This window comes from Engystomops pustulosus, chromosome 4 (assembly GCF_040894005.1).
Source record: "Engystomops pustulosus chromosome 4, aEngPut4.maternal, whole genome shotgun sequence".
Taxonomy (NCBI): Eukaryota; Metazoa; Chordata; class Amphibia; order Anura; family Leptodactylidae; genus Engystomops; species Engystomops pustulosus.
Genome location: NC_092414.1, coordinates 156,140,981 through 156,167,203, shown reverse-complemented (window position 1 = coordinate 156,167,203; position 26,223 = coordinate 156,140,981). Strand labels below are relative to the sequence as shown.

Below are 26,223 nucleotides of genomic sequence, written 5' to 3'. Positions count from 1 at the left end.
CCTGTATCTATATAATTAGTTTTGTCCTGGAATTGTATCTACAGTATGTAGTGAGTGAGTTTGATTCTTTGTCTTAATCTTGGTTTTGTTTCTGTATCAATTTACTGAGTTTGGCTCTGTTATAACTTTTAAACATTTTAGGCTGTAAGGTTTGCACCTTTTCATTTAGCCCATTGAACATTTTTCTACCCTAATTAAAAATGTGGTAATTTACAGTATATTGAGATGATATCGAGAACTTAATTTACATCCCTAATTTAATGGAAACAGCTTTGGGTGTAGGGTCAAGTTACAAACTTCTCCTTTTTTGTTGTAATGACACTTATGAAATAAATCACCTGTATCTAAGCAACTGATCTCATAGCAACTTGAAGCACCTTTCCTACAAACTGGGCTGGTCATAATTTTTTTCCACAGCCAGTATATTAAAGAGGTAGAACTTCAGAGGCTCTTTAGAGAATCCAGACATCCCCACTACACACAGGTAGGGTTCAACCTCTGTATAGCTGCCTATTCTACTCCTTCCCATTGGAAATGGAAATGAAAGCATTATATTTATATTTTTTTTATTTTTAGTCCATTTTATACTGACTGTATGGAATTGTAATATAACATTTTCCATTTAAGGGTACATTATGTTATGGTCTGATATAGATATTTTGTTACTCAGATGATGATTAATTATGTCGCAATTTTTTAAGATTTTGCTTTCATAATGTCCTATCTAAAATTATCACTGCAGGAAATTTCTGGGCTAATGGATCTGGTTCTTTTCCAGATACTTAGGATTCCCAAGTTTATTATATAGATTTTGCAGCTGGGATGGATGGTTTTGGTGGGATACGAGCACATTTATGCGGTGTAATGACAGACAGGCATTGCATAGATGAGTACATTGTCTTCGTGCCAGGATAAAGAACATATAATAGGAATCGTGTGTGGTAATTGCAATGCAAAATTCAGTACAATGCCCAAGAGTCGAGCTGAGCCACTTGTTTATTATTGTACAGCTATCGATGTGTGGGTTGTTGCTGGCATAGACTGTAATGATGAATGCGTTTTATTGCAGAATACACAATATTATTGTAAAGTGGATAGATCCAATTTTAAATTTCTTATAGTTGCACAAACAAGATTATGCAAGAACATAAATCCATCCATTCGGATTCTTATATAACATATATACATAAAATTTACTACAAAGTGTTCCAATTCACCAATGTGGTTCCATCTTATGGTCAGAAAATTTCTACAGCAACATCTTGGTCCTATCAGGGCAGTTTTGCAAAGTTCATGAATATGATAGATGTTTACAGAAATGGCTTCATGCAGTTCATTATTTTCAATGGAACTTGGTCATCTTTTACATATTCCCATAATCCTTTTATTATGATTCTTTGCAGGGTCTGACTCTTACTGTTCTAGTATTTACATAACCATACATAACTGTCAATTTCTGTTTGGAAAGGATGGGATGGAAATTTACACAGCTTGGGGGCTCATTTTAGGGAAAAGCCACACATCTTACAGACCTTATATACTGGGTATACCTATAATAGTAATAATAATAATAATCTTTGTTTATATAGCGCCATCATATTCCGTAGCGCTTTACAAATCATAGGGGACATATACAAATATAATAAAACATGACAGAGCACAAACATTCATATGGAACAAGAGGAGTGAGGTCCCTGCTCGCAAGAGCTTACAGTTTATGAGGAGGAGTGGGGAGACACAAGAGGTAAAAGAATATATAATGGTCACACCATTCTTCTTAAGGGAATAGAACAAAATATAATAAATGGGATTGCTGTCGCTTGAACCAATCATCAGCCGTCATCTTATATACAAGGTCCAGGGTGAATGGGACTCCAGAGAAGTCTGGTGCCTGCTGGTTGCTGGATAACAGATGGGAGGAGGACACAGGACGGGATAGTAGAAGAGTTAAAACATCATGCAGTTAATGAGTGTTCTAGGCTTGCATAAAGAAATGGGTTTTAAGAGCACATTTGAAACTTTGGAGGTTAGGTATTAGTCTGATAGTCTGGGCAGAGCATTCCATAGAATGGGTGCAGCTCTAGAGAAGTCTTGGAGACTTGGAGTGGGAGGTCCGCACTAGGGTAGAGGTTAATCTAAGATCACTGGTGGATCTAAGAGCACGAGTTGGGCGATAGACTGAGATAAGAGAGGAGAGGTAAGGGGGTGCAGCATTATACAGAGCTTTGTGGATGAGGGTTATTATTTTAAACTGTATTCGAAAGGAGACTGGCAGCCAGTGCTGCGACTGGCATGAACTGGAGGCATCCGTGTAGCGTTTAGTCTGAAAGACAAGCCTGGCTGCTGCATTAAGAATCGATTGGAGAGGAGAGAGTTTGGTGAGTACCGGTTAGTAGAGAGTTACAGTAGTCTAGACGAGAGTGAATCAGAGCAACAGTTAGCATTTTACAGGTTACAAATGTGAGAAACGGTCGGACTCTGGAGATGTTTCTGAGATGCATCCGGCAAGAGTGAGCAAGAGATTGAATGTGTGGCTCAAAGGAGAGGTCGGAGTCCAGCACAACCCCAAGACAGCGGGCCTGCTGCTTTGGGGTTATGGTGACCCCACAGACTGATATGGAGAGGTTGGGATAGGCTCTGTTAGTGGATGGTGGAAAGACAAGAAGTTCAGTCTTCGAAAGATTAAGTTTCAGGAAGAGAGAAGACATGATGTTAGAGACAGCAGAGACATTCACTAGTGTTCTGGATTAAGGCAGGGGTGATATTACGTGCTGAGGTATATAGCTGGGTGTCATCAGCAGTATCGAACGCTGCCGATAGATCCAGGAGAATGAGGAGAGAATAGTCACCTTTGGATTTAGAAGTTAGGAGATCATTGGAGACTTTGGTAAGAGCAGTTTCAGTAGAATCCATAGAGCGGAAACCATATTGCAGGGGGTCAAGGAGCGACTTAGCGGAGAGAAAACGGGAAAGTCGAGAATAGACCAAGCGTTCCAGGAGTTTGGAGATGAAAAGAAGATTAGAGACTGGTCTGTAGTTAGCAGCACTGTGTATATGAATTACATACAAGCAGAACTCCTTGTATCTCCTTTACTACAATGACCTACAACCTACTACTCTCAGTTTCCTTGATGCTAGGGAGTATGATATAGGAGTGTTGAGTCTTATATGGAATTTCTATACAAGTACTTAAAGGAGTTGTTTTCAGAACTTTGGACACAACAGGCAATTCAGAATTCTGTCTCCAGGATACATAGAGGGAGATTTATTATGCCTTCTCCGGTGGCATGGGGCAGGCAGGGTTGTCACTTTTACTATAGTCACTGCTGGAAATCGGTGGAGACTATAGCTAAAATCTCTGTCCAGCCAAACATGGTTTAAACATTTCCGACCTAGGGGAAGGGAAAGGGTTTAAGACTGGTATTTAGAACACCAGTGTTAATAAATTCCCCTAACAGAATTTTTGGGTGTGACTTTGTCAGGGACAGTTAGGGCTTTACTGGGAAAATACCAAATATACAGCAGACATTTGAATCACGGAGCAACTAGAAGTGGCTTTGTCAGGGACAGCCAAGGCTTGGCAGGAAAATGCCATGTTTTGGCACGGTTCACTACACCAAACTTGTAAATTACAAAAGTTGGTATAAAGTCACCTGATGCACACTCCTTCAGTCCCACAAACTTCTTCATAGCCTTTGACAAAAATTCAATAAGAGGACAGTATGCAGTAAGTTCCCATTTGAGAAGGTTGTATTAAAATTTTAAATGCAAAATGAACATTATTCTCAAACACTTATGGCAGCACTTTAGAAGAAGAGCTTGGCAGTACCAGCGCTGAAGTGCCGAGGCTACTTCAAACAATAAAGTTGCTAAATTCTTTATATTTCTGATGATCACGCTTCTATCTAAGGTATTTGAGAGAGGGTCTGTTCCCATCTGCACCTTACAACGAAATTGTAGAAAATGCTTTGTATTAGAGTCTTAAGTGAAAAAAAAAACTGATGGATGGTGATTTGCTTTTATTTTGTATTTTTCATACAATTGAGGCTACGTTCACACTGCCGTTGCCCGCCGTACCGTAGGCGCACGTGAAGAAGAGGAGGAGGTGAACGCAGCTCAACCCCGCCCCTCTCCATAGGAACATATGGCGCACGGCGACGTACTACGAAGAAAGATAGGACATGTCCTATCTTTTTTCCGGGGTATGGAGCGGTACGGTGCCGCACATGTATGGCACCGAACCGCTCCCGTTGGGCGCCGTGTGGCCATTGCCGTCTATGGGGGACGTATATCGGCCGTATATACATCCCCCATACGGCAGTGTGAATGTAGCCTTCTTCCCGGTGCATTTGAGTGCTGATCTTGCGACACAATTTGCTTTTTAAATTCCGCGGTTTGTCTGAATCAGTCGGGTTGTCAGTTTTCTAAACTGAACATATTAATGACAAACTGTATCTAGTATGACACCGGTGATACAGTGGTCCTGTGCCCTGGATCTGCCCTGTAGATGATGGCTGCAGTTGTTTCTGCAGGCTTGGCCATTCCCTGTATTCTTTACTCTACGGGTCTATACCATGGACACAGCTGCTCTATAGTACCAAACTCCTATCACATATTTTTGATCCATTTTAGGTCAATATTTTGGCCCTCAGATTTTAAATTAAAATAATAGTTTACAATTTACTAAGTAGAATTGTCATTTTCTCTAAATTGGTGTGAACTTGTAAACCTCATGAGCAAAATTACGAATACCGCTGCATAAGAGTTGTCAAGGGCATCTCCCCTTCACAGATGGCACATGTATAATCAAAGAGAAATGTGTAGAACAAAGTTGATGAAGAACTTTTATCGTTCTGTTTTGACTAAACTTTCTTATTATCAAACTGCTTCCCAAAACATGAAAAGGGTAAATGCCAACACTTCAGGCCTCTGATGTGATGCCATCACTGCAGTCTGTTGTCACATGGGCTTTTTAAGAGTCCAAAGTGCTTGGAAGTTAATGCTCTCCACTCCTATAGTTAGAAGAGAAGAAGACCCTGGGCAGCCATGATCCCAAAAGTTCTAAACCCGATGCAGTACAACATCACCGAAGTTATGCCCAGCGTGGCCCCAGCAACAGCCGCTTCTGTGGTGGTTTTCATATTTCTGCTTATACTTATATGGAATTATGAGGAGACGTCATCAATACCAGGTAAGAGGAGACATTTTACTTTATTTTATTTTACCAACTTTCCTCATAAACTCTTAGGGGGAGATTTATCATTAGTCAGGATTTTGAGCAGTTGTCTATGTGTTAGACTGGCAGGTTTCCAACAGTCAGATTTATAGCCCGGTGTATGTGGAGTGTTATATGCCGTCTGATGTGAGTATCAGCTCTGTGTGCTCCATGCAAACAGACTGCACCAGTCGCACCTATGTTTAATATCTGCTCAAGTTTTGCTTTTTTACGATGTTTTGGCACAGGAAATTCTCAGATACCTCAAACATAAAACTGAGCAAAAACTTTGTGCAGTTTGAGCAAAATCTCCCCCCTGTAGTAGCAATGGACCCACATACACCCCCTCCTATGTGGTGTAGTTTTGTGATTAAATTTTAAAATTCTCAGTTGATAAATGTGATGTTGCACGGTGCTGCACACTCTGTGGTGTATTTTTTCCGCCATTGTGTGACTTTAGAGTTGCAGCTTTTTCTCGCTAAAAAACCTGCAAAAACATTTTTGCGCGGAAATTTGCGACAATTATACCCCAAGAAGCGGCATAGGACTAATGATAAATTTCCCCCTTAATCATTTATCTATGAATGGTTCATTGGTGTGTTAAAAGATATATATTGAAATGTTGAAAACTTAAAATGAATTTAAAAATAAAAATGCAGATCCTCATTTACCGTATATGCCGGCGTATAAGACGACTGGGCGTATAAGACGACCCCCAACTTCTGCCCTAAAAATATAGAATTTGGTATATACTCACTGTATAAGACTACCCCTGTCCCAAATGAAAAAAAGTCTGCTTAAAACTTTGCAAAACAAACAAGAGAGCAAGTGCCTGGTGATCATAACTGTAAGCTGCGATATTAATGAAGATCCGACATGCTTCTGTAAGTGCCGCCTGTGACCCCCAGCTCTGTGACGCCGACCGCTGTGACAGAGCGGCTGCATTAGCATAAAGCGCGCCGCCCCGTCAGCACGTACTAAGCCTCTTCTAATGACTGTGAGAGGCGGACTGCCGCGCATGCGCGGTGGTCCCAGGAAGCGGCTCTCTGCGCGCTGACGGGGAAAAAAAACACCTCACACAGTGCGGCCCCCGTATATCCGGCGTATAAGACGACCCCCCACTGTAGCCATTATTTTAAGGGGTTAAAAAGTAGTCTTATACGCCAGTATATACAGTAACTACCGATCTATGTACAGTATATATAAATTGATCTAGGTATCTACAGTATCTATCTATATGATTTCTCTGTCTAGTATGTGCAAGGCTGCAGATGCCTATAACTGCTGATAACATGTCTGAACATGATGAAAGGTAGCAGTGCTAATTTTGACAGGCGTAGCTGGCACAACATAATACTTTATATATGAAACATTAGAGTAGAGGGTGCCCTATACAATAAAGGAAAAGAGCTGCAGCTCTCAAATCCAGCCTATCCATGTATTATATAAGCAGCAGTATGATTTATAATGCAATAGCTGATACTAGGAGATGTCTACCTGTCATATGTGCAATTGTCTCTGTAATGTTCTCCCTCTATTCAAATTTCCAATATAACTTTATTTCACCTGTTCAGGTCCTTCCTATTACCTTGGACTTGGGCCACTGATTTCCTATGGAAGATTTCTGTTGACAGGAATTGGGACTGCATCAAACTACTACAATACCATGTACGGAGAATTTGTAAGGGTGTGGATTAATGGTGAAGAAACACTCATTATCAGCCGGTAAGGGGCATTTATTACAGTGTTGTATCCATTGCTAGATGCATCAAACACCTATCATTTGGGGGCTCTACTACTACACTCTACTACTAATTAACATATCACGAAAATGGTGGAGAACTTTTAATAGATGTATATTGGTAAATTACCTAATATACTGCCCCCCCCCCCCCCCCGCACACACTTAGGCCCCTTCCACACTAGCGTTTTTCATGCGCGAGTTTTTGACGCGCAGAACTTGCATTGCACTCTGTCCAATTGTTTCCAATGGGTCTTTCCTCATTTGACGCACGTCAAAATCGCAGCATGCTCTACTTTTGCGTTTCACGCCCTATTCAAGTCTATGGAGACGCATTTAAAAATGCATTGCACTCGCAAGCATTGCAATGCGAGTGCAATGCGTTTTAAATGGATGGGTTGCTAGGTGGCATGAATAATTCCCCTGCTCGAGATCGAGCATTTAATTAAAAAAACACAGTGAAGAATAGAATAAAAACAGTGAACACAGGATCATTTAAGTGAAAAACACAGTAAAGAACACAGTGAAGAATAGAATAAAAACAGTGAACACAGGATCATTTAAAGGAAACCTACCACTTAGTATGGCAGGGGTAAGCTGTAAGTACCGAGCACCAGCTCAGGGTGAGCTGGTGCCGGTACTTACTTTCGTTAGTGTTAAAACCGCGGTATCGCGGTTTTAACACTTTTTAAACTTTAGGGCAGAAGGGGATTCGGCGCTGCGCAGCGCCGAAGTGTCTTCTGCCCTAAAGTTTAAAAAGTGTTAAAACCGCGATACCGCGGTTTTAACACTAACGAAAGTAAGTACCGGCACCAGCTCACCCTGAGCTGGTGCTCGGTACTTACAGCTTACCCCTGCCATACTAAGTGGTAGGTTTCCTTTAAGTGAAAAACACAGTAAAGAACACATTTTACTGTGTTTTTCACTTAAATGATCCTGTGATCACTGTGTTCACTGTTTTTATTCTCTTCTTCACTGTTCTTCACATCTGCTAACTTGTCGGGAGATAATATACGCGCGGAACAGTGAAGAATAAATTGTAGATGTTTGCATACATCTGCTAACTTATCAGAAGACATTCTTTTTCAATTAAATAAAACATTTTATTTCCGAACCATGGTCCCTTTGAAAAAGTCCCATTGACTTAAAAAAACGTGCGTGAAAAACGCACCGTAAACGCAAAAAAATGAGAACAACACACGCGTGAAAAACGCAAAAACGCTAATGACTCCAAGGAAAAATGGAACAAAAACGCAGCCAAAAACGTCAGTTTTTCACGCATTGCACCCTGACGTGAAATGCAACGCTAGTGTGGAAGGGGCCTTACACACATTACAAAAAACATGAGGTATGGTGGCCAACCCCTTTAACTAAATTGAACAGAAAAAGGAGCTGTCAATGACTTATCCTATTGATATAAATAATCTGAAAACCCTCCTTTACAGGTATACATACACAACAAATTTTGGCAGAGATTTTCCCAACAAATTTTCTTTGCCAAAATCTGTTGTGTGAACAATAGGAGCAATCAATGGCAGGCCACTGAGACTTGTGGGATAAAACGCAACATGTCCTATGTCCAAATGGAATCCAGGCCAATGTTTCTCTATAGATAGGTTATGCCAGTAACATTATGCATCGCAAAACCAGACAATGAGATTTCAGTGTATGTTGCATATGTTTACATGCAAACCCATGTTAAATGCTGGCATGTGAATATACCCAAATATAAAGGCTGTCATGCCACAGAAAGCCTTGGTGTACCACTAATGTATAAAATATGAAAGTATTAAGCAAGAAGTGTTGAATTACTGAACCACTATTAAACAATTAACTTTTATAGGTCAAAGGGAATCTACCACCAAGCATAATAAACTAGAAAAACTTACTCATAGATTCAGACACTGTGACCATGGTAATGTTTGTTATTTGGCCTCCTTCCTTCTAAAATCAAGAATTATGCTAATGAGCCAGCCGGGAGCTAAGGGGCATTACAAGAGCCGCTCAATGCTGCAGCTTCAAAAGCTGCTACACTGTCCCACCTTCCCCTCTCCTCTCTTAGCTCTTCAGCCTTAACCTTACTTCAGCAGAGGAAGTTCTAGCACACAGTGGGAGGAGGAAGTGCTCCTTGCAAAGTGTAACAGCCTGTGAATCTGCAGCATAGAGGGGCTCTGGAAACACACCCCAAAGCCCTTCTGGTTTATTAGTATAATTTTAAAAGTTGATTTTAAAAGGAAGGAGTGCCATGGATAATAAATATAAGAAGATGACCAAAATCATTGTCCCTGGTTTAATATGATGGGTTTTCGATATCCTTTAATCATCCACATAAAAACATATTCAACTATCATATTAATATAGTGGCAAGAAATCTCAAAAAATGATTGTAATATTGAAAAGAATACACTGATAAACTGAGATATTCCTGAATAATCTTCTCCTCGGTGTAATATTTCTTTATGTAATAGCTGATAATTTATTCCCTTTGAATGGATCAGAAAGAATTACAAAAAAGCAAAGAATCAAAAGTGAGGATCATCACATCCTCCTAATGCCTGGCATTGACTGCCACCAATTATGTGTATTACAGCTAAAAGAACACAAAAGAGAAGTGAAAATTATACCAAGGTGTCCTTTATTTTAACACGCAATGATAAAGGAATATGTAGAACTTATAAAAGGAAACATTGGCTTTATCATATTTTTTTCTGATAACAGTTTACTTACATGTCAATCTATCAACTTTCTATTCATTTCTATCATCTGTACATTTTAATGACAATTATATATATATATATATATATATATATATATATATATATATATATATATATATATATATATAATGCCAGCATATTCTGTAGCACTTTACAAATCATAGAGGGCAAATATAATATTACATTGCAGAGTACAAACCGCCATATGGAACAATAGAAGTGAGGGTTCTGCTTTCAAAAGCATTTCCTACATGTCCTCATCTGTTCATGAAATTCTTTGTCCAAGCATTCAGGCCTCCTGGCTTAAAGGGGATGGCCACTTATAGCAAGTCCCAAGTCACGCAGCCCAGGGGTCACATGACCTGCAGCAAATAGCCAACATTTACATTTTAAGTATAACATGGGTGACCCTATTAGGGTCTTATACATACCCTGTTAAAAGTTTGCTATAGGTGACCAACCCCTTTAACATTGTGACTGGACCAAAGTCACACACTGTGATATATAGCACTAGTAGCGGTGCAGGTTAAAACCAGTCACTCTGCCAAATGTGACATTGACTCTAATATTATCACAATACAAAGCAAGATCTCATATTACTTACCCAATAATATCTATGGTGATGTCCCACTGATATTATATTATACAGGCAGTCCCCGGGTTACATACAAGATAGGGTCTGGAGGTTTGTTCTTAAGTTGAATTTGTATGTAAGTCGAAACTGTATATTTTATAATTGTAGATCCAGACAAAAAAAAATTTGGGCCCAGTGACAATTGGAGTTTAAACAATTTTTTGCTGTAATGGGACCAATGGTTATCAATAAAGCTTCATTAAAGACACCTTACAGCTGATTATTGCAATCTGGGACTATAGTAAAGCATCCATAGCATCCAGAAGGGTCTGTCTGTAACTATGGGTTGTCTGTAAGTCGGGTGTCCTTAAGTAGGGGATCGCCTGTATATAACAATATGATTTTATGTTCAATTTAATGTTTAATGTTATGGTTCATTTTATGATATGCAGAACAATTGTTAGTGATGTGCTATTTTATGCAATAAACACATGTTGAGTAAAAATAGTAAGTAGTACATGGTACACATTTTTATATGTACTGTGCGTTGCTGAAGGCTACCTCCATATGGCAGTGTCTTCTCCCCTAGAAGGAATACCGTATATACTCGAGTATAAGCCGACCCAAGTAAAGGCAGAGGCCCCTAATTTTACCACCAAAAACTGTGAAAAACTATTGACTCGAATATAAGCCGAGGGTGGAAAATGCATTGATCACAGCCCCCCCCCCCCAGTATATAGCCAGCAACCCCCAGTAATATAGCTAGCCAGCTCCCAGTAGTATATAGCCAGCCTGCCCCATGTAGTATACAGCCAGCCCTTGTAGTATACAGACAGACAGCCCCATGTAGTATACAGCCAGCCCCCAGTAGTATACAGCCAGCCAGCCCCATGTAGTATACAGCCTGCCAGCCCCCATGTAGTATACAGCCTGTCAACCCCCTGCAGTATACAGCCAGGCAGCCCCCAGTAGAATACAGCCAGCCCCTTGCAGTATACAGCCTGTCAGCCCTCAGTAGTATACAACCCCCCCCCCAGCACTTAAAAAAAAATAAACTGATATACTCACCCGATGCTCCACGCGGCTCCCCGATGTCCCGATGTCAGCGCGTCCAGTCTTCTTTCTTCCCTACGGCTCTTCTTCTTTCTTCTGTCATGGATGCGGCCATGTTTTCTTCCAGCAGGCGCATACTATGACGCGGCCGCTGCCGACATCATAGTATGCGCCGGCCAGGAAGTAAACATGGCGGCGTCCACAAGAGAAGAAAGAAGAAGAGCCGTGGGGAAGAAAGAAGACGGGACGCGCTGACATCGGGACATCGGGGAGCCGCGTTGAGCATCGGGCCGCCAGAGGGTGAGTATATCATTTATTTTTTTTTAAGTGGGTTATTTTTTTTTTTTTGTGGGTTTTGTAATAGATTCGTGTATAAGCCGAGGGGACGTTTTTCAGCACATTTTTTTGCTGAAAAACTCGGCTTATACACGAGTATATACGGTACCTTTATAAAATGGAAGATGACTTCTGTATAAAGCTACATTAAAACAGACTGTATGCTTGTATGCCACAGACTTATGGAACATTGCCCTTTAAATTTTTATATTAAAGTTTTAAATTTTAGAACTAGAATTCTAGAATTCAACTTTTAAAATTATGTTAATGAGTCTGAAAGGCTACTGGGGAAGTTCCCAGAGCCCCTGTGTGCTGCAAATTCACAGACTGTTAGACTGACACACCCTCCCCCTCTGTTCCCTAAGCACTTCCCCCTCTGCCTGATGTAATCTCACTGCAGCAGAGGAGGTTCCAGTAAACAGTGGGAGGGGGAAGTGATCCTGCACAGTATAACAGCCTGTGAATCTGCAGCACGGATTTGCTCTGATTTCTCATCTGGGCATTTAAATTTAATTTAATTAATTTGCCCTATGTAAACATTTCTTCAATTGGATGTTATTAAAAAAATTTTCCCATGTGAAGATAATTCCTCATAAATGTAGTAATGTTGTACTTTAGAAATAAAATGGTTTCCTCGGATACGACCACTTCACTTTTTGGCAGCGGTGTCCAGACATGCGCTATTGAGTCCTGCCTGACCACATGGATTCAGCTATCATTACCACAGGACGGCTGAGGGACATGCAGTAACTCCCGGACATTTCATATACAAAAACTTTTTGTTTGGGCAATCGCTCCAGCAGAGGTGGCCGTATCCAAGGACACAGTCTTGTTTCTAAGGGACCATATGACTACATTTATGAGAAATTGTCTTCACACAGGTAAAAAATGTTTAATGACATCTAATTGAAGAAATGTTTATATATGGCAGATTAATGAATCTGGATGTGAATGCCTAGACGAGAATACCCCTTTAAGGAATTTAAATGGATTTTAAATGGACTATGGTCTCTTTTGATCACATCAAATTTAGCCTCAATTTTGCTTGCTTATGATTGGGATTAGTTGCATATGAACAGAATTTTTGTAACCCCAAAGTAGAAGTGAAAGTGAAAAATGACAATTTTGGTATGCTATTTCCAAGGTTCAATTCCAATCAGTGTAAAATGCCTATTTTTCCCAATAGATCTTCAGCAATGTGCCATGTGATGAAGCATAATCATTATGTGTCAAGGTTTGGCAGTAAATTGGGATTACAGTGTATTGGCATGAACGAAAATGGGATTATTTTCAACAGTAACCCGACTCTATGGAAAATTATACGACCTTTCTTTAACAAAGGTAACTATTTTGAAGCAATTGTATGACACTAGTGATAATAATGATTACTGTTATTATTTTGGAGGGTGTAAGTCCAGCACTAAATTGATAACAATCGGAAACCTTTCTAGTGGCATAGAATATTGTGCTGGGATAATGAATCCATGTCCTTCCTGGTAGTGAAGAAGTAAGAGGGTATTACAGTGCCACCTGCTGGCAATGGTCATCACTGCCGCAACATTTAATTGCTATTTTAGTAATTATGAGCACATAATAGCTATAGATGTGTAGAGGGGGAAAGAAAGAGAGATATCCCTTTGAAAAAACCAAACTGGTTGATAGAAGGGCAGCAATTCTGCAGCAGACTATGACTATTTACTGCACATTTCTGCTGCAGAAGAAAAATGATAAAAGTAGATTGCAGAGGGTTTTGCATTTATGGACTCATTTGTGGGAAAGGTGACATGTGCACTCGTATAGCGGTATAAAGTGGATGAATTCTGACAGCATTAACCCTGGCAATCAGCCAGTTACCAGCACATCCTTACTAACCGACCCCTTACTCCTTACACACTGACCCTGTCATTGCATGGACTTTTTATGTAATAACACATCCATGTTAAGGTGATATTTTTAGGAGTGTTTATTCTTTTAGGCAGTTACAGATGGCCATGGATGGTCCATGATTCATGATTACTGCTTGCCACTGCTTTTTGCAGGAAAGAAGGGACTCTGTTCATCATTTTTCACTATGATGGACAAAGATTTTTTAAGGTCAGTCTGTAAAATCCGGCGACTGAGTGGTTCGTGATTCACAGACCAGACAAAGTCATCTGAAACTGCCCTTAAAGTCCTCCAGGCTCAGTGACATACATTTTAGTTGTGCATATGGGACTGAGGTGCAGTACCAGGCAAAGCCACAACTGGCGCTCTACTAGTAAACAATTAAAGAGGACCTGTCATCAGATTTTGACCATCCTCCCTGAGTAGCAATGCCTGCTGATAAAGGGTTACAAGTCCTCCCCATATCACCTAAAATTAGCTGCCAGTGGGGCACTGTACCTTAATTACAGACATTTTTCAGATATGCAAATTAGCTTTTGTGACTCATCTCGGGTATCTGTGACTTATCTCTCTCTCAGGCTGGCAGTGAATCACTCCCCATTATTGTGATTGACAGCTCTGTGTCTCTTGAAATTCCGGCTCTGCCTCCTTGTACTTAGGGACAGTCTGCTAATATTCAACTACAGACATATATAAAGCTCTATGTACAGATGGGAAATATTGGGGCACAAATAACTTACCCAGTCTGGAGGAGATCCCAAAAGTGCACTGTCCGACGATTCACTTACATTGTGCGCACGACTTGAATGTGTCGCTTCCCCGATCAGGTATGCCGGAGTTCACCATCTTCCTCCCATAGCATGTAAGTGGTTGGGCTTGCAACACAGTTTTTAAGTTAAATCCCGCGGTTTGTCTGAATCTGTCGGATTTTCCGACGGGCTGCCCCAAGATTTGTGTCACATGAAAGCCGGTGATTGCGGCAAAATCTGTTCACGTGCGACACAATACCGTTTTAGATGCAGCGCCAATACGAAATCTTTGTAATATCCGATGTTTTTGCGGTTCGCGGACCCCATTGTGTCAATTTTTTTACATGGTACCTTATGTTGCATTCATGACATGTGACCAGTGACATCATAGCAGGTCTTTTACCCTTCTAATAATAGAAAACTGTACACCATATATGTAATGACATTAAATGAGGAGGAGTAGAAGACCACAAGACCATAATACCTGAGATGATGTCACCCTGGTCACATGATATGAACTGTGACCAGTAAGGAGACAAATGGGAGGCATGGGGAGCATTATATTATTAGATGGGAGGGGCCAGCCGATGCTTTATGTGGTGATTTATGTGGATATAAGTGAAATAATTTTTAGCTAAATGAAGGGTGTCAGTTAGTTAATAGAGCTCTATAGAAACCTGTCACTGGCTGCATATGTGTAAATGTGGTGACAGGTTCCCTTTAAGAGAGCATTGCCCCTTTATTCAGCGGATTGGAATGTTTGGACTTCAGATAATAGAACAAAGTGTAATAGGGGAAAATCAAGGGAAAATATAAAGGTAACACACACAGAAAGGGTCTGCACTACGTAACAAAGAAGAAAGCGTGGCACAGATACAAAGCTTTTATTATCAATTTTACATCACAGTGAAAATGTGTGTTCATAAAGGCCACATAAATACGTTTAAGATCTCACTGAGACATTCTGTGGACTCCTCACTCCTCTAGACTACCCCATTGTCTGTGAAGGACTCAGCACAAATCACCAGAGAGAAAAGAGGCATAATGCAATCAGTGTAGCAGTTGTTGTATGGAGCCTCGGACCCGCACAAGCTGTGCTGTACTGGCTGCTTATTTGCATTAATAAAAAGTCTTTATAGAACATTCAGTGATGGCCGGCACACGCTGATTGCTTTATTATGTGGAAAGTGTAATAAATGTACTGGACAATGTGGCAGTTGTATTTATCCGTAGTAAAGGAAATCTACCATCCGTGTTTCATCCCGCGCGACACAGATGTATTGCTGGATTGACGGCCATGATTCTAATCTGGCAAATTGACACCCTTACCTAGTAGACATGTCTGTGAGTGGTCAGGGGAGACCAGCATTCAGTATACTGCACATCTGGGCTGCGCTCAGGCAGGTACAGACATCACCTACTCTTCAAATTAGCCGGCATCTGTTTCCTTCTATCCTCTTCTTTCTGTAGTCTCCTTATTGTTAGCAATCCTTCTCCATCAGAGAATGTAAAGGCAGCTTCTGGTGGCTGTGATTTATCACCGCATAATTTGCCACCCTGATGACTTTGGCCAGTGGATAACATTTCCACACTTAATCCCTAAAAAATTCACAGTCAATACAATGTCCCCTAGATAACAGCTGCAAGCTCCTAAAAATTACCACAATGTGCCCCCTGTATATAATTCACACATAATTGACTGTGACCCATCAATATACTCTAAAATATGCTACCCTTTCGTTTCCCCTTCATTAATTCTCATTTAACACCGGCACCTCCTCATTAATTTAGATAGCACAGCACAGTATATATGAAGCCCAGCACATGCTTCCAGTGTATAGGTAGTCCAGGCCAGCACATTCCCCCACTATATAGGTAGACCATGTCAGCACCTTTCCCCCAGTATAAAGGTAGCCCATGACCCCAGTATATAAGTAGCCAATGTTAGACAATGCTCCCAAGATAGCCAGTCCATGCCCCCAATATATACAGGTAGAGTATACCAGCATATGCCATCCGTATACAGGTAGCCCATACCAGCACATGCCCCCAGTATGTAAGTAGCCCAGCACATGCCCCCAGTATATAAGTAGCCCATGTCAGCACTTTTCCCCCAGTATATAAATAGCCCATGTCAGCACATTTCCCCAGTATATAGGTAGCCTATGCCCCAGTGTATAAGTAGCCGATGTCAGCCCCTGCCCCAATATATAGCCAGCAAATGCAAGATCATGTCCCCAGTATATAGTCAGCCCATTCCCCCAGTATATAGCCAGCCCATGCCAGCAGTATATAGCCAACTAATGCCAGCCCCTGCCCCCAGTATATAGCCAACCTATGCCCTCATTAGAAATGCAGTACAGCAAAAAAATGTAATACTCACCTATCTGTGCTTCCTGCAGCCACCTCTTACTTATCGTCCCCCGTTCCTGTCACCCTGCCAGCAGATACCAGCGTCCTCTCTATAACCCAGTCGCGATCTCACCCTAGCAATAATGTTGGCGCCACCTGGGTCACACAGAGGGCGCAGGCAGCGGAAACAATGCTGCCTGCGTCTAGTCCGCTTATTCATCCATATAATAAACTGGAAGGAATAACAAAATACACACATAAAGTTATTGAGATGACATAAGGTGCAGACAGACAGTTACTGAATAACTTTAGCACACCCCCATTCCGAGTTATCTTATAGCCCCAAATGTTCCTAACTACTCAATGTCATGATTTTAGATCTCTTCTGTCAAAAGAGCAGAAGATAGTGGAGTGCTTAGTAAGCGTATTGGGTACAGAAACCCTTAATCTACTGTATGCTAGTCACACTTTCTACTGACATAATGTTATATAGCAGGCAAGAGAGATCTGCATAGATTGGCCTGCACATATCATGTTGTAGAATAGGAGGAACTCTGCAGACATAGGGGGTCATTTACTAAGGGCCCGAATCGCTCTTTTTCGTCGGGTTTCCCGAAAATTACTGGTTTGCGCCGAATTGCCCCGGGTTTTTTGCACACGCGATCGGATTGTGGCGCATCGGCACCGGCATGCATGCGACGGAAATCAGTGGGCGTGGGCGTCAGAAAAAAGCGGTATTTTTTTATAAAAATGTGTCGCTTGACACGTGCTTACCTGCACCCAGGATAGGTTGGTGAACTCCAGCAAACTCCGGCGGACTTCAGCGCAGCAGCAACACCTGGTGGACATCGGGCGCACTACCTTAGTGAATCGCCGGAAGACCCGAATCCTCGACGGAGAACGCACCGCTGGATCGTGATAGGACCGGGTAAGTAAATGTGCCCCATAGTGTCCTACCTACAGGTGGCATGTTATAGAGCATTAGAAGCTTATCAGATTATACATAGTCTCCTATATGCAGGTAGCATGTTATAGAGCAGGAGCAGTAATGAGCTTGCACATGGCAATGTTGTAGATCAGGAGAAGGATAACAGAATTCATACCTGACCTTTCAGCTTTGTCTGGACCTGGACTACTGCAGACCACGGAGCACTGCGTTATGTCAACCAAACATTTCCTTGGAAAACTGAGTGATGTCACTGATGATCTTGGCAAAGTGAATGTTCTCAAGTTAATGAGACTGATTATGTTAGACACCTCCAACAACCTCTTCCTCAGAATTCCATTAGACGGTAAGTAAATCAGCAAACCTGTACATTATACGTCAATAGGGTTCTTTATGGGAACTGATGGATAATGAAAATATCTTTACAAGGTTAACCATTTATGTCACACTCCCTTTTTGAATGTCAGTTTATACTACAGTAAAATAACATCTCACAGATGCTGGGTAACTGTATATTTATTAGTTTTCTTACTGTGAGAGAGAAATAAATAATATGCTAAATTTTGGCAACATTTTGTGCATTTTATCTCATTTAAAGGATATGTCCCATGAAAGTACCTTATAACTTATTCATAGGACACTGAGGATCCAACCCCTTAAAACCCCATTGGCGCTTCCAGCCAATTCAGCTGCTGGATGGTGATCTTGGGTGTACACTGTGTGATCTGATCTTATACCCTTATATCCTTATATATACTTATATACTCTAAATAGAAAATATCAATAAACCAAATTTCTGTTTAGAATGTGGTACAAAGTGTACCAAAATTTGTCACATTTTTTAGTCAAAATGACAATTCAATTTTGAAGCTAATTTCCAGACTACCTTGACAGGGGACTTGGCTTAGACACAAAGAGACGTGACATTCTGCAATGGTATATAACATTGCTTAAAAGCCAATTTTAGACAGACATTCAACCACTTTCACAGCTCTGATCTTCTTGAGCCCCATGGGAAAAAGCATTAGGTTGATGGTTGATATCACTTGTTCTTTAAATAACTTCTTGAAATCACATGACTTCTGATCAAGTCATTTATATAAGTATTTTATACATTTCCCTTCTGACTTATTATGATTATGTACATCACTTGAACCAGAAATCATGTGAAGGTCTAAAATGTAATGGAAACACAAGAGAATAGGTAGAAAAAAGTTATCCAAACATGTCCTATGATTGAGGCTTCCTAAAGCTTCCTGGGGATCAATTACTTATTGTATCTGTCAGCAAATGGGAATAAAGTAGAGTGACCCTATTGCACAGTGACCCTATAGAGGACTCTGGAGGGGATTATGTGAGAACTGTGTCTGTCCCTAGGTAATGGCATTTACACATTCTTTGACAAATCGTTAGATTGGAAACATAGCTTGGATCTACACTATATTACTCTGTAATATAATACAATCCAGTTCATTCTGGCTATGTCAGTAAATAAATGATGTACTGTATGCAAATGACCCGTATTAATTGTATCCATTGATGAAAATTGCTGCCATTTTAATACATTAATCTGACAGGCTAAATAATTGCGTCTTCAGAGACCTGTACTTTGTCATCAAACAAATGGTTGACCTTCTGTAAGTGACATAAAGAACGAATGTCTTCCCTATAGAATGAATGCAGCATGTGAACAAGATTTGTAGAATCATGCCGAACCATTGTTACATTGTAAGGTGGATCTTTCCAAAATCCTGGCATGTAACCTTGTATTAGGATTGTATATGTAACTAGTTTGGTTTGATGTACATCTGATATTCCTACAGTCTTCTGACTAGATGTAGGAATAACTGTGAGGAAAGAAAACAGTGATAGGTACAGAAAGCAGTAATGTAATGTATAGTTAGGCTTACACAATGCAATAATAGAGGGACCTTGAAATCCAATCATTATGAACAGAAGATACTGGTGATGGACTCTTATCTATAGGTGATAGATGCTGATGTTTACAACTATAACACGCCCAAAAGTACATGTCACCATTACAGTGTTTTATTTTTTCAATCAACAATCAACTTCATTAAAGGGGTCACAGAGAGACAAGTTGTACTACAAATAAGGCACATCAAGGTTGGTCATTTTTAAAGTCCTGTTAGGATTCTTAAATAGGCTGAAAGAGGCACATTATACGCTGACTGTACTACAGATTTCAGATGTACAAGTCCTGATAAGTCTGGCCCAAAGAGTTGAAATAGGTCAAAAAGTCTATAGGGCGGGACATGAAAAGAGGCCTTTGACCAATTACATTCTCCGTTCACCGATCACCAGATATTGCCAGGTCACATGACTGAGTACTGATAGGAAGCTGCTTTATCCTGTCCTGTAAAAGGAGTGGGCAAGGGATAGAATTTGAAATAAAATCATTATCATAACATCTCCATCTGTTTTCTTCTCAGTTTTATTCAGCTCATGGAAACATGAATATGCTGTAGAGTATTAGGATTGTTTTATTAAGGTTTGAGTTTAAAGCAATGCTTTTTTTTCTCATTTTGCTTCCAGAGAATGACATAGTTGTAAAGATTCAGAAGTACTTTGATGCGTGGCAGGCGCTTCTGCTGAAACCAGACATATTCTTTAAGATTTCTTGGCTGTACAAGAAGTATGAGAAATCAGCGTGAGTTCCTTCTGTCTAAACAACGCTCTCCCCACTGTGAATGTAATTGTGAATCAATCCAAAACTGATTTTGCTGATTCCAAAAGTAACCATCCTCTCTTTGTGTACCGCAGCAATGATTTGAAAGAGGCTGTTGAAATTCTCATTCAGCAAAAGCGACAGGAGCTCTCCACTTCAGACAAGCTGGAAGAGAATATAGATTTTGCAACGGAGCTTATTTTTGCACAGGTGCTTAATAAGAAGCAGCTTAAATAAATACATGCATAAGTAGTGTGGAGAATAGCAGCCGGGACCTCGCTTACAAACCTAAAAATGGATCCAAAAATGGATTTACAAGAAAAACCAGTATCCATGTAATACATGTGTTCACGATATAAAAGGTTCTAACAATGTTCACAATTCTGCAAGCACAGTCACAAACAATGATGTGAAGATTGATAGGGCAATAAAAAATGTACGTAATTTACATAATTTAAAGTATGCTGCTATAGTCCAAAAATATAATTAAATATTTTTTTCTATTTCAAGAACCATGGAGACCTTACTGCTGAAAATGTGAACCAGAGTATATTGGAGATGCTGATAGCCGCCCCTGACACCATGTCGGTCTCCCTGTACTTCATGCTGATCCTGATCGCCCAGCATCCAAAAACTGAAGAGATGATAATGAATGAGATCAACACCGTGGTTGGTAAATATCACATGGGGAGGAACATTTCAGGGTCCTCTAAGCAGTGAGAACAAAGACATGTCACCCTTCACTTCTGTGCTATGATAAATGGTTATGAAGGGTTGTCTCAGTACATACATTGGCAACATATTGCTACTGTAGTATGTTGTAAGAGTCAGAATGCTTATTTTGGTACCAACTTTGTATCCTATTGGTGTCCTTATGGGGGGCCACTGACTAAAAGGGGCAAAGTGTCTGCAGAAAACTTTTTAGGAATTGCCACAGGAAAAAGTATGGAAACACTTATGTAATGGATAACAGTGGCATATCTAGCATATGTCTCATTTTACACAACGTAACGTTGTTTGATACCACACACCTTTCATACCACATAAAGCACATATACAAATATATATATATATATATATATACACACATATATACACACACACAGTCTGTGACTGTTCTGCATGTTAACTATAAATTGCCTAAAGATTGTCAGTATGTCACATTACATCCATCTATCTAATGTTTATACAGTAGACAGTGGATGATTTTAGCACCAAAGATATCCTATGTCAGAAAGCCGCCCTGATTCTTGGTGTGCAGCGCTTGTGGCAATGGGTTACATAAATTATTATTTTATAATATGAAGGCAATTTAAATGACATTGCAAAGCTCTAATGTTATACAGTATGAGTACAATAAAAGAGTAGTTATAATCAGAGATATTACTTGAAGATGTTTGGGTACAATGCAAATTATGTACCAGGCCCCTCAAAATATAATGTATTGTTTATAGTACTGTTTTCTTTGTATGGGGGAGTTATCTTTATAGGCCCCTAAGGTTGCTAGCACCCTTTACGAGATCTGAAGTTACACCCCTGGTTATCATATATTTTGAGATTTTGTTGTCACCATAACAAATAGAACTTTACAGCCTTTAAACGGTTGGCTTTGAAGGCTATGAAGGAGTATGTTTATTTACTGTAATAACTGGAATTACCAGGATTTGTACTTGTCACGATTGTAGCCTTGTCCAGCTTTATTGCATGTTTCTATAACTAAGTTGTTTGCATCAAGGCATGGTTCACATGTACCACTTTCTTGTCTGTAACCATGTTTCATATGTCTCTATGAGATGGTCAAAGCACCTGGAAAACACACATTCCAATTAAATTTCCTTTACACCTTTTGACAATTACCCTCAGAGATATTATAAATATAGAGCTTCACTTTCTTCATTCCCACTGTGCTGGTTACACAATGTGTAGAACACAAGACATGGACATTACGACTAGAAGATGGAACCTAGAGTAAACCCAGAGTAAACCTCTGCATGACCCCCCCCCCCCCTTCCTAATGCAATATATAAACATTTTTGAACATATACATGACTATACAATAACACACATCTATAAACTCATGTATACACATTTATAAACTTGTATACACCCTGTCGATACACCCCTGACAAGTGTGTATTTCTTACTAGTTCAGATGTTTGCCGATCCTTTTAAAGAGGTCGCCTTATGGTGAATTCCAATTAAGCCCCCCTTGCAGGCATGTGGAGACTTACAGCCATTAATGCCCCAGTGTGCGATTCTGGGAAATGAAATGTGAAAATATGTTTTTCAGGTTGGGATAAGTTAAACATTGCCTATTGTTGCTACCTTGTAAGGCAGCCCCTTTAACACCAAATATGACTTTCAGGAAGCCTAATGACATGATGCAGGATAAAAGCCAAACCAGTATATTTTTTCCAGAATGTACAGATTTTCAACTGTAGACAGCACTGTTTCAATGTGTTTGCATCTTGTCAATTGGGGAACTAGTTCAGCTAAGTTAGAGGCTTTTGACAAGAGTTGGAAAGTAAGAGCTGAAATTTTGCTAATTAAGGCCGCCTTATAACCATTGACGCTCCGGTGGGGATTCTGGGAAAATATGCAAATATGTTTTACAGGATGGGATAAGGAAAACATTGCCTCTTAGCTACCTTGTAGGATAGCCCCTTACAAGATAGCTAAGAGGCAATGTTTTCCTTACCCCACCCTGGAAAATATATTTGTATATTTCACAGTATCCTTTTAGAGTTCTTACATATAGAATATCAATGCAGGAACCCAAGTGATTACAAAGGATTCACTTATGTCCTTGAGCAACTGTAAAGTAAACTATTTACAAAAAAAAAAAATAATTAAAACTTACTATACTTACTATTTCTAAATCTTCTTTATACTTTTAGGTGATCGTGAAGTACAAAGTAGTGACTTACCAAACCTTAAGGTGCTTGAGAATTTTATCTGTGAGAGTATGAGGTACCAGCCTGTCGTGGACCTGGTTATGCGCAAAGCTCTGGAGGATGATATCATAGATGGCTATTATGTTAAGAAAGGAACCAACATCATCCTGAACCTAGGACGAATGCATAAAGTAGAGTTTTTTCCAAAGCCAAATGAATTTAGCCTGGACAATTTCGAGAAGACAGTATGTACACGTAATTGTTATCTATTGTAACTACACAAAGAAATTGCGTTCTTACATAAGGAAATGCAGTTAATGGTGGCCATCATGGCTCAACAGATTGGGAAATATCTACAAAGCTAAATGCTCAACAATTCAACATGTTGTTAATATATTTTAGACATGTTTTGCCTTCAGCCACAGTGAGAAACCTAGTGCATTTTTATAAAATTTATCTATGTTTACTTTGTCTAAATTCACAATATTAATGCATTTGCCCCAGTTCCCAGTGGTGAAGACTTACTAATTATAATGTGCCCATTATGTTGCAATTTGCCTTTAGTGTTTAGTCTAAACCTTCTTTTGACTTGATTGGCAAAAGGTTGTGAGTTATTGAAAAAACAAAGTGACTGGACAAAAAAGTGGTACAACTTAAAGTTCTCAAATTCTGCTGCAAAATTCCATTGATAAAGGTTTCCCGGTTCAAGCACAAAGTTACTTTGATATATATGATATGTCAATTGGGGTAAGTCACCATTACCTCCAATTACTTACCTCTTGTATCTATGCTGTACCGGGAATGGTAAAGTCACCACTCAAGTCACTAACTGCCTGCAATGGTGAGAAGCGCCAATAACATGTTGTAGAATAACAGGAGCTGTCAAAGAAGGCCATGGATGTAGATGTCAGGCAAGGTCATTTATGTTACTGTACCCAAAAGCTGCAGTAAATGAGTTTTGTTTTTGAAACAGACATCTGTGGATCTGTATCATGAAAGTGTCCTTCTGAGATGGAAATAGTCATTAGGGGTACACATATAATGGTGCATTACAACATCTCATCCACTCACAGTGATAATTGCATGTTGTTGTTAGGTTTGGTGAGTAATACAGAACGTGGGCACATCAATATGATAATGCAGAGAAAAATAGTTGAGTCCTGTTAAAAACATATTCTCTGTGTGTCAATAGTAAGACATTTTCGTATCTTATAGAAAATCTCCCGTTATAATTAAGTCTGCATCACATTAGATAAAAATTCTAAAGTTATCTTAGTACTAGATTGTCATGTTACTATCAATAAGGCTACATTCACACGACTGTTGGGGGACATATATACGGCCGCCATACATACCACGGAGTGGTATGGTGCAGTACACGTGCGGCACCATACCGTTCTGTAACCAGGAAAAGATAGGGTGTGTCCTATATTTCTCCGTATCAACGCCCAGTGCATCATGTATCTCTATGGAGAGAGGCGGGGATGAGCAGTGCTCACCCCCTCCTCCTCTCCCATGGTGAGTGTGTTCATGTTCATGTAGCAGGCCTGAGTGGGAGTGAATGGTTGTAGTGTGTCAAATATATTTTTCCTTTTTTTTGATGACTAAATCTAGTCTGTGTCTTATAGTAAATAGAGCATCTTATAGTATGAAAAAAGATGGTTTATACCTAGACACATATCCACATTTTTCTAACCGAATGAAAACTGAGTCATTGGTTATTTAGTAAATCAAATGGATGAAAGGGTATCCCCATCTTATAATTATATATCATGTTGAAAAGTCTTACTAGCCTTCATGATGGATATCCTAAAAACATAAACAAGCCACCTCAATGCACTAGATGGATCTCCATAGAGAAGTATGGAGTGCCTTGGTATGGCAAGACGTACCACATCGCACATTCAGTATCTGGTATTGTTTTAATACAGGTTTTAACACATACACAGGAGTGGATATGAAATTAAATCAAAGAAGATGTGCGACTCCTGCCCTTGGGGTTGGATAGAATGTGAATAAAACCTGCTGTATATCAAGTAGATTTCCTTTTACAACACAAAAAGAAAAAAATTGCTCACTCACGTTATTGCTGGCGTGTAGAATCACCCCTGTGGTGAATGGGTGCACGGAAGGAAAACCAGCTGCAACAATCAGAAATTCAAGAGAAAGGAACAAAATCCAGCACTCCAAAATCTTTTTAAGTTTTTTTCTTAAAAATTCATAACATTCATTTCATTCCATATTAAAAATATAGATATACAGTCCAATAACCCATAAAGATCTACACGTTTCAAACTATTGCATATAGTTCTTAGTCATGGTCATGGTTTATATTTTTAATATGGAATGAAATAAATGTTATGAATTTTTAAGAAAAAAACTTAAGAATCTTTTGGAGTGCTGGATTTTGTTCATTTCCCTTGAATTTTAGATTTCCTTTTATCTAATCACATCATGCCATCAATGTATCCACTATAGCAGTCGATGAAGTGATGGTCATGTATGTGCAGCACAGGGTGACCTTCTGTCCTTCTTTCTCTCAATTACTGGAACATAGAGGATAAGTTACATTTGTATTTACAGTCAGTGCAAATAGTCTCATGTAATTCCCTTCTCTGCAGGTACCACATCGCTACTTTCAGCCCTTTGGTTTTGGACCGCGGGCATGCGCAGGCAAATACATAGCTATGGTGATGATGAAAGTGATTCTGGTGACTCTGCTGAAGAGATACAAGGTGCAGAACCTGCGAGGACGGTCACTAGAGAGCATCCACAACAATAACAATCTGTCCATGCATCCTGATGAATCCCAGTCCTCATTAGAGATGATCTTCGTTCCACGACACACCGATCAGCAGACAAACTAGCACACAACATACTCATTATACCAAGTCTGAACTCTGATATGTGATTCATCTAGTCACTGTGTTGGTCTGTGTTATATCTTGAGCCTACTCTTGCCATTGTATGACATCTGTAATTGTCAGTGGTAGGATTCCAGTCTACAGAGTGATCTATTTTATGTATATTTAACAATAGTATTATTGTGAATAAAGTATCCTGTTTATTTTCA

General features: G+C 39.8%; 1 protein-coding gene across 1 annotated transcript; it reads left to right on the top strand.

Moving 5' to 3' along the window:
• The first annotated feature begins 390 nt into the window (after positions 1-390).
• Positions 391-26,223, top strand: CYP19A1 (cytochrome P450 family 19 subfamily A member 1). The gene is made up of 10 exons (XM_072148227.1): positions 391-484; positions 5,019-5,191; positions 6,790-6,940; positions 12,823-12,977; positions 17,737-17,913; positions 20,124-20,238; positions 20,352-20,466; positions 20,767-20,929; positions 23,154-23,395; positions 25,772-26,223. The coding sequence occupies exons 2-10, from the start codon at positions 5,047-5,049 to the stop codon at positions 26,015-26,017; spliced, it is 1,509 nt and encodes a 502-aa protein (XP_072004328.1). The 5' UTR covers positions 391-484; positions 5,019-5,046; the 3' UTR covers positions 26,018-26,223.

Bases quoted from the DNA above. Each gene is read 5' to 3' on its own strand.
- CYP19A1 (XM_072148227.1), top strand. From the start codon at position 5,047: ATGATCCCAAAAGTTCTAAACCCGATGCAGTACAACATCACCGAAGTT. The intron at 6,941-12,822 runs GTAAGGGGCATT...TTTTCCCAATAG, and splicing joins GAAACACTCATTATCAGCCG to ATCTTCAGCAATGTGCCATG. The intron at 17,914-20,123 runs GTAAGTAAATCA...TTTTGCTTCCAG, and splicing joins CCTCAGAATTCCATTAGACG to AGAATGACATAGTTGTAAAG.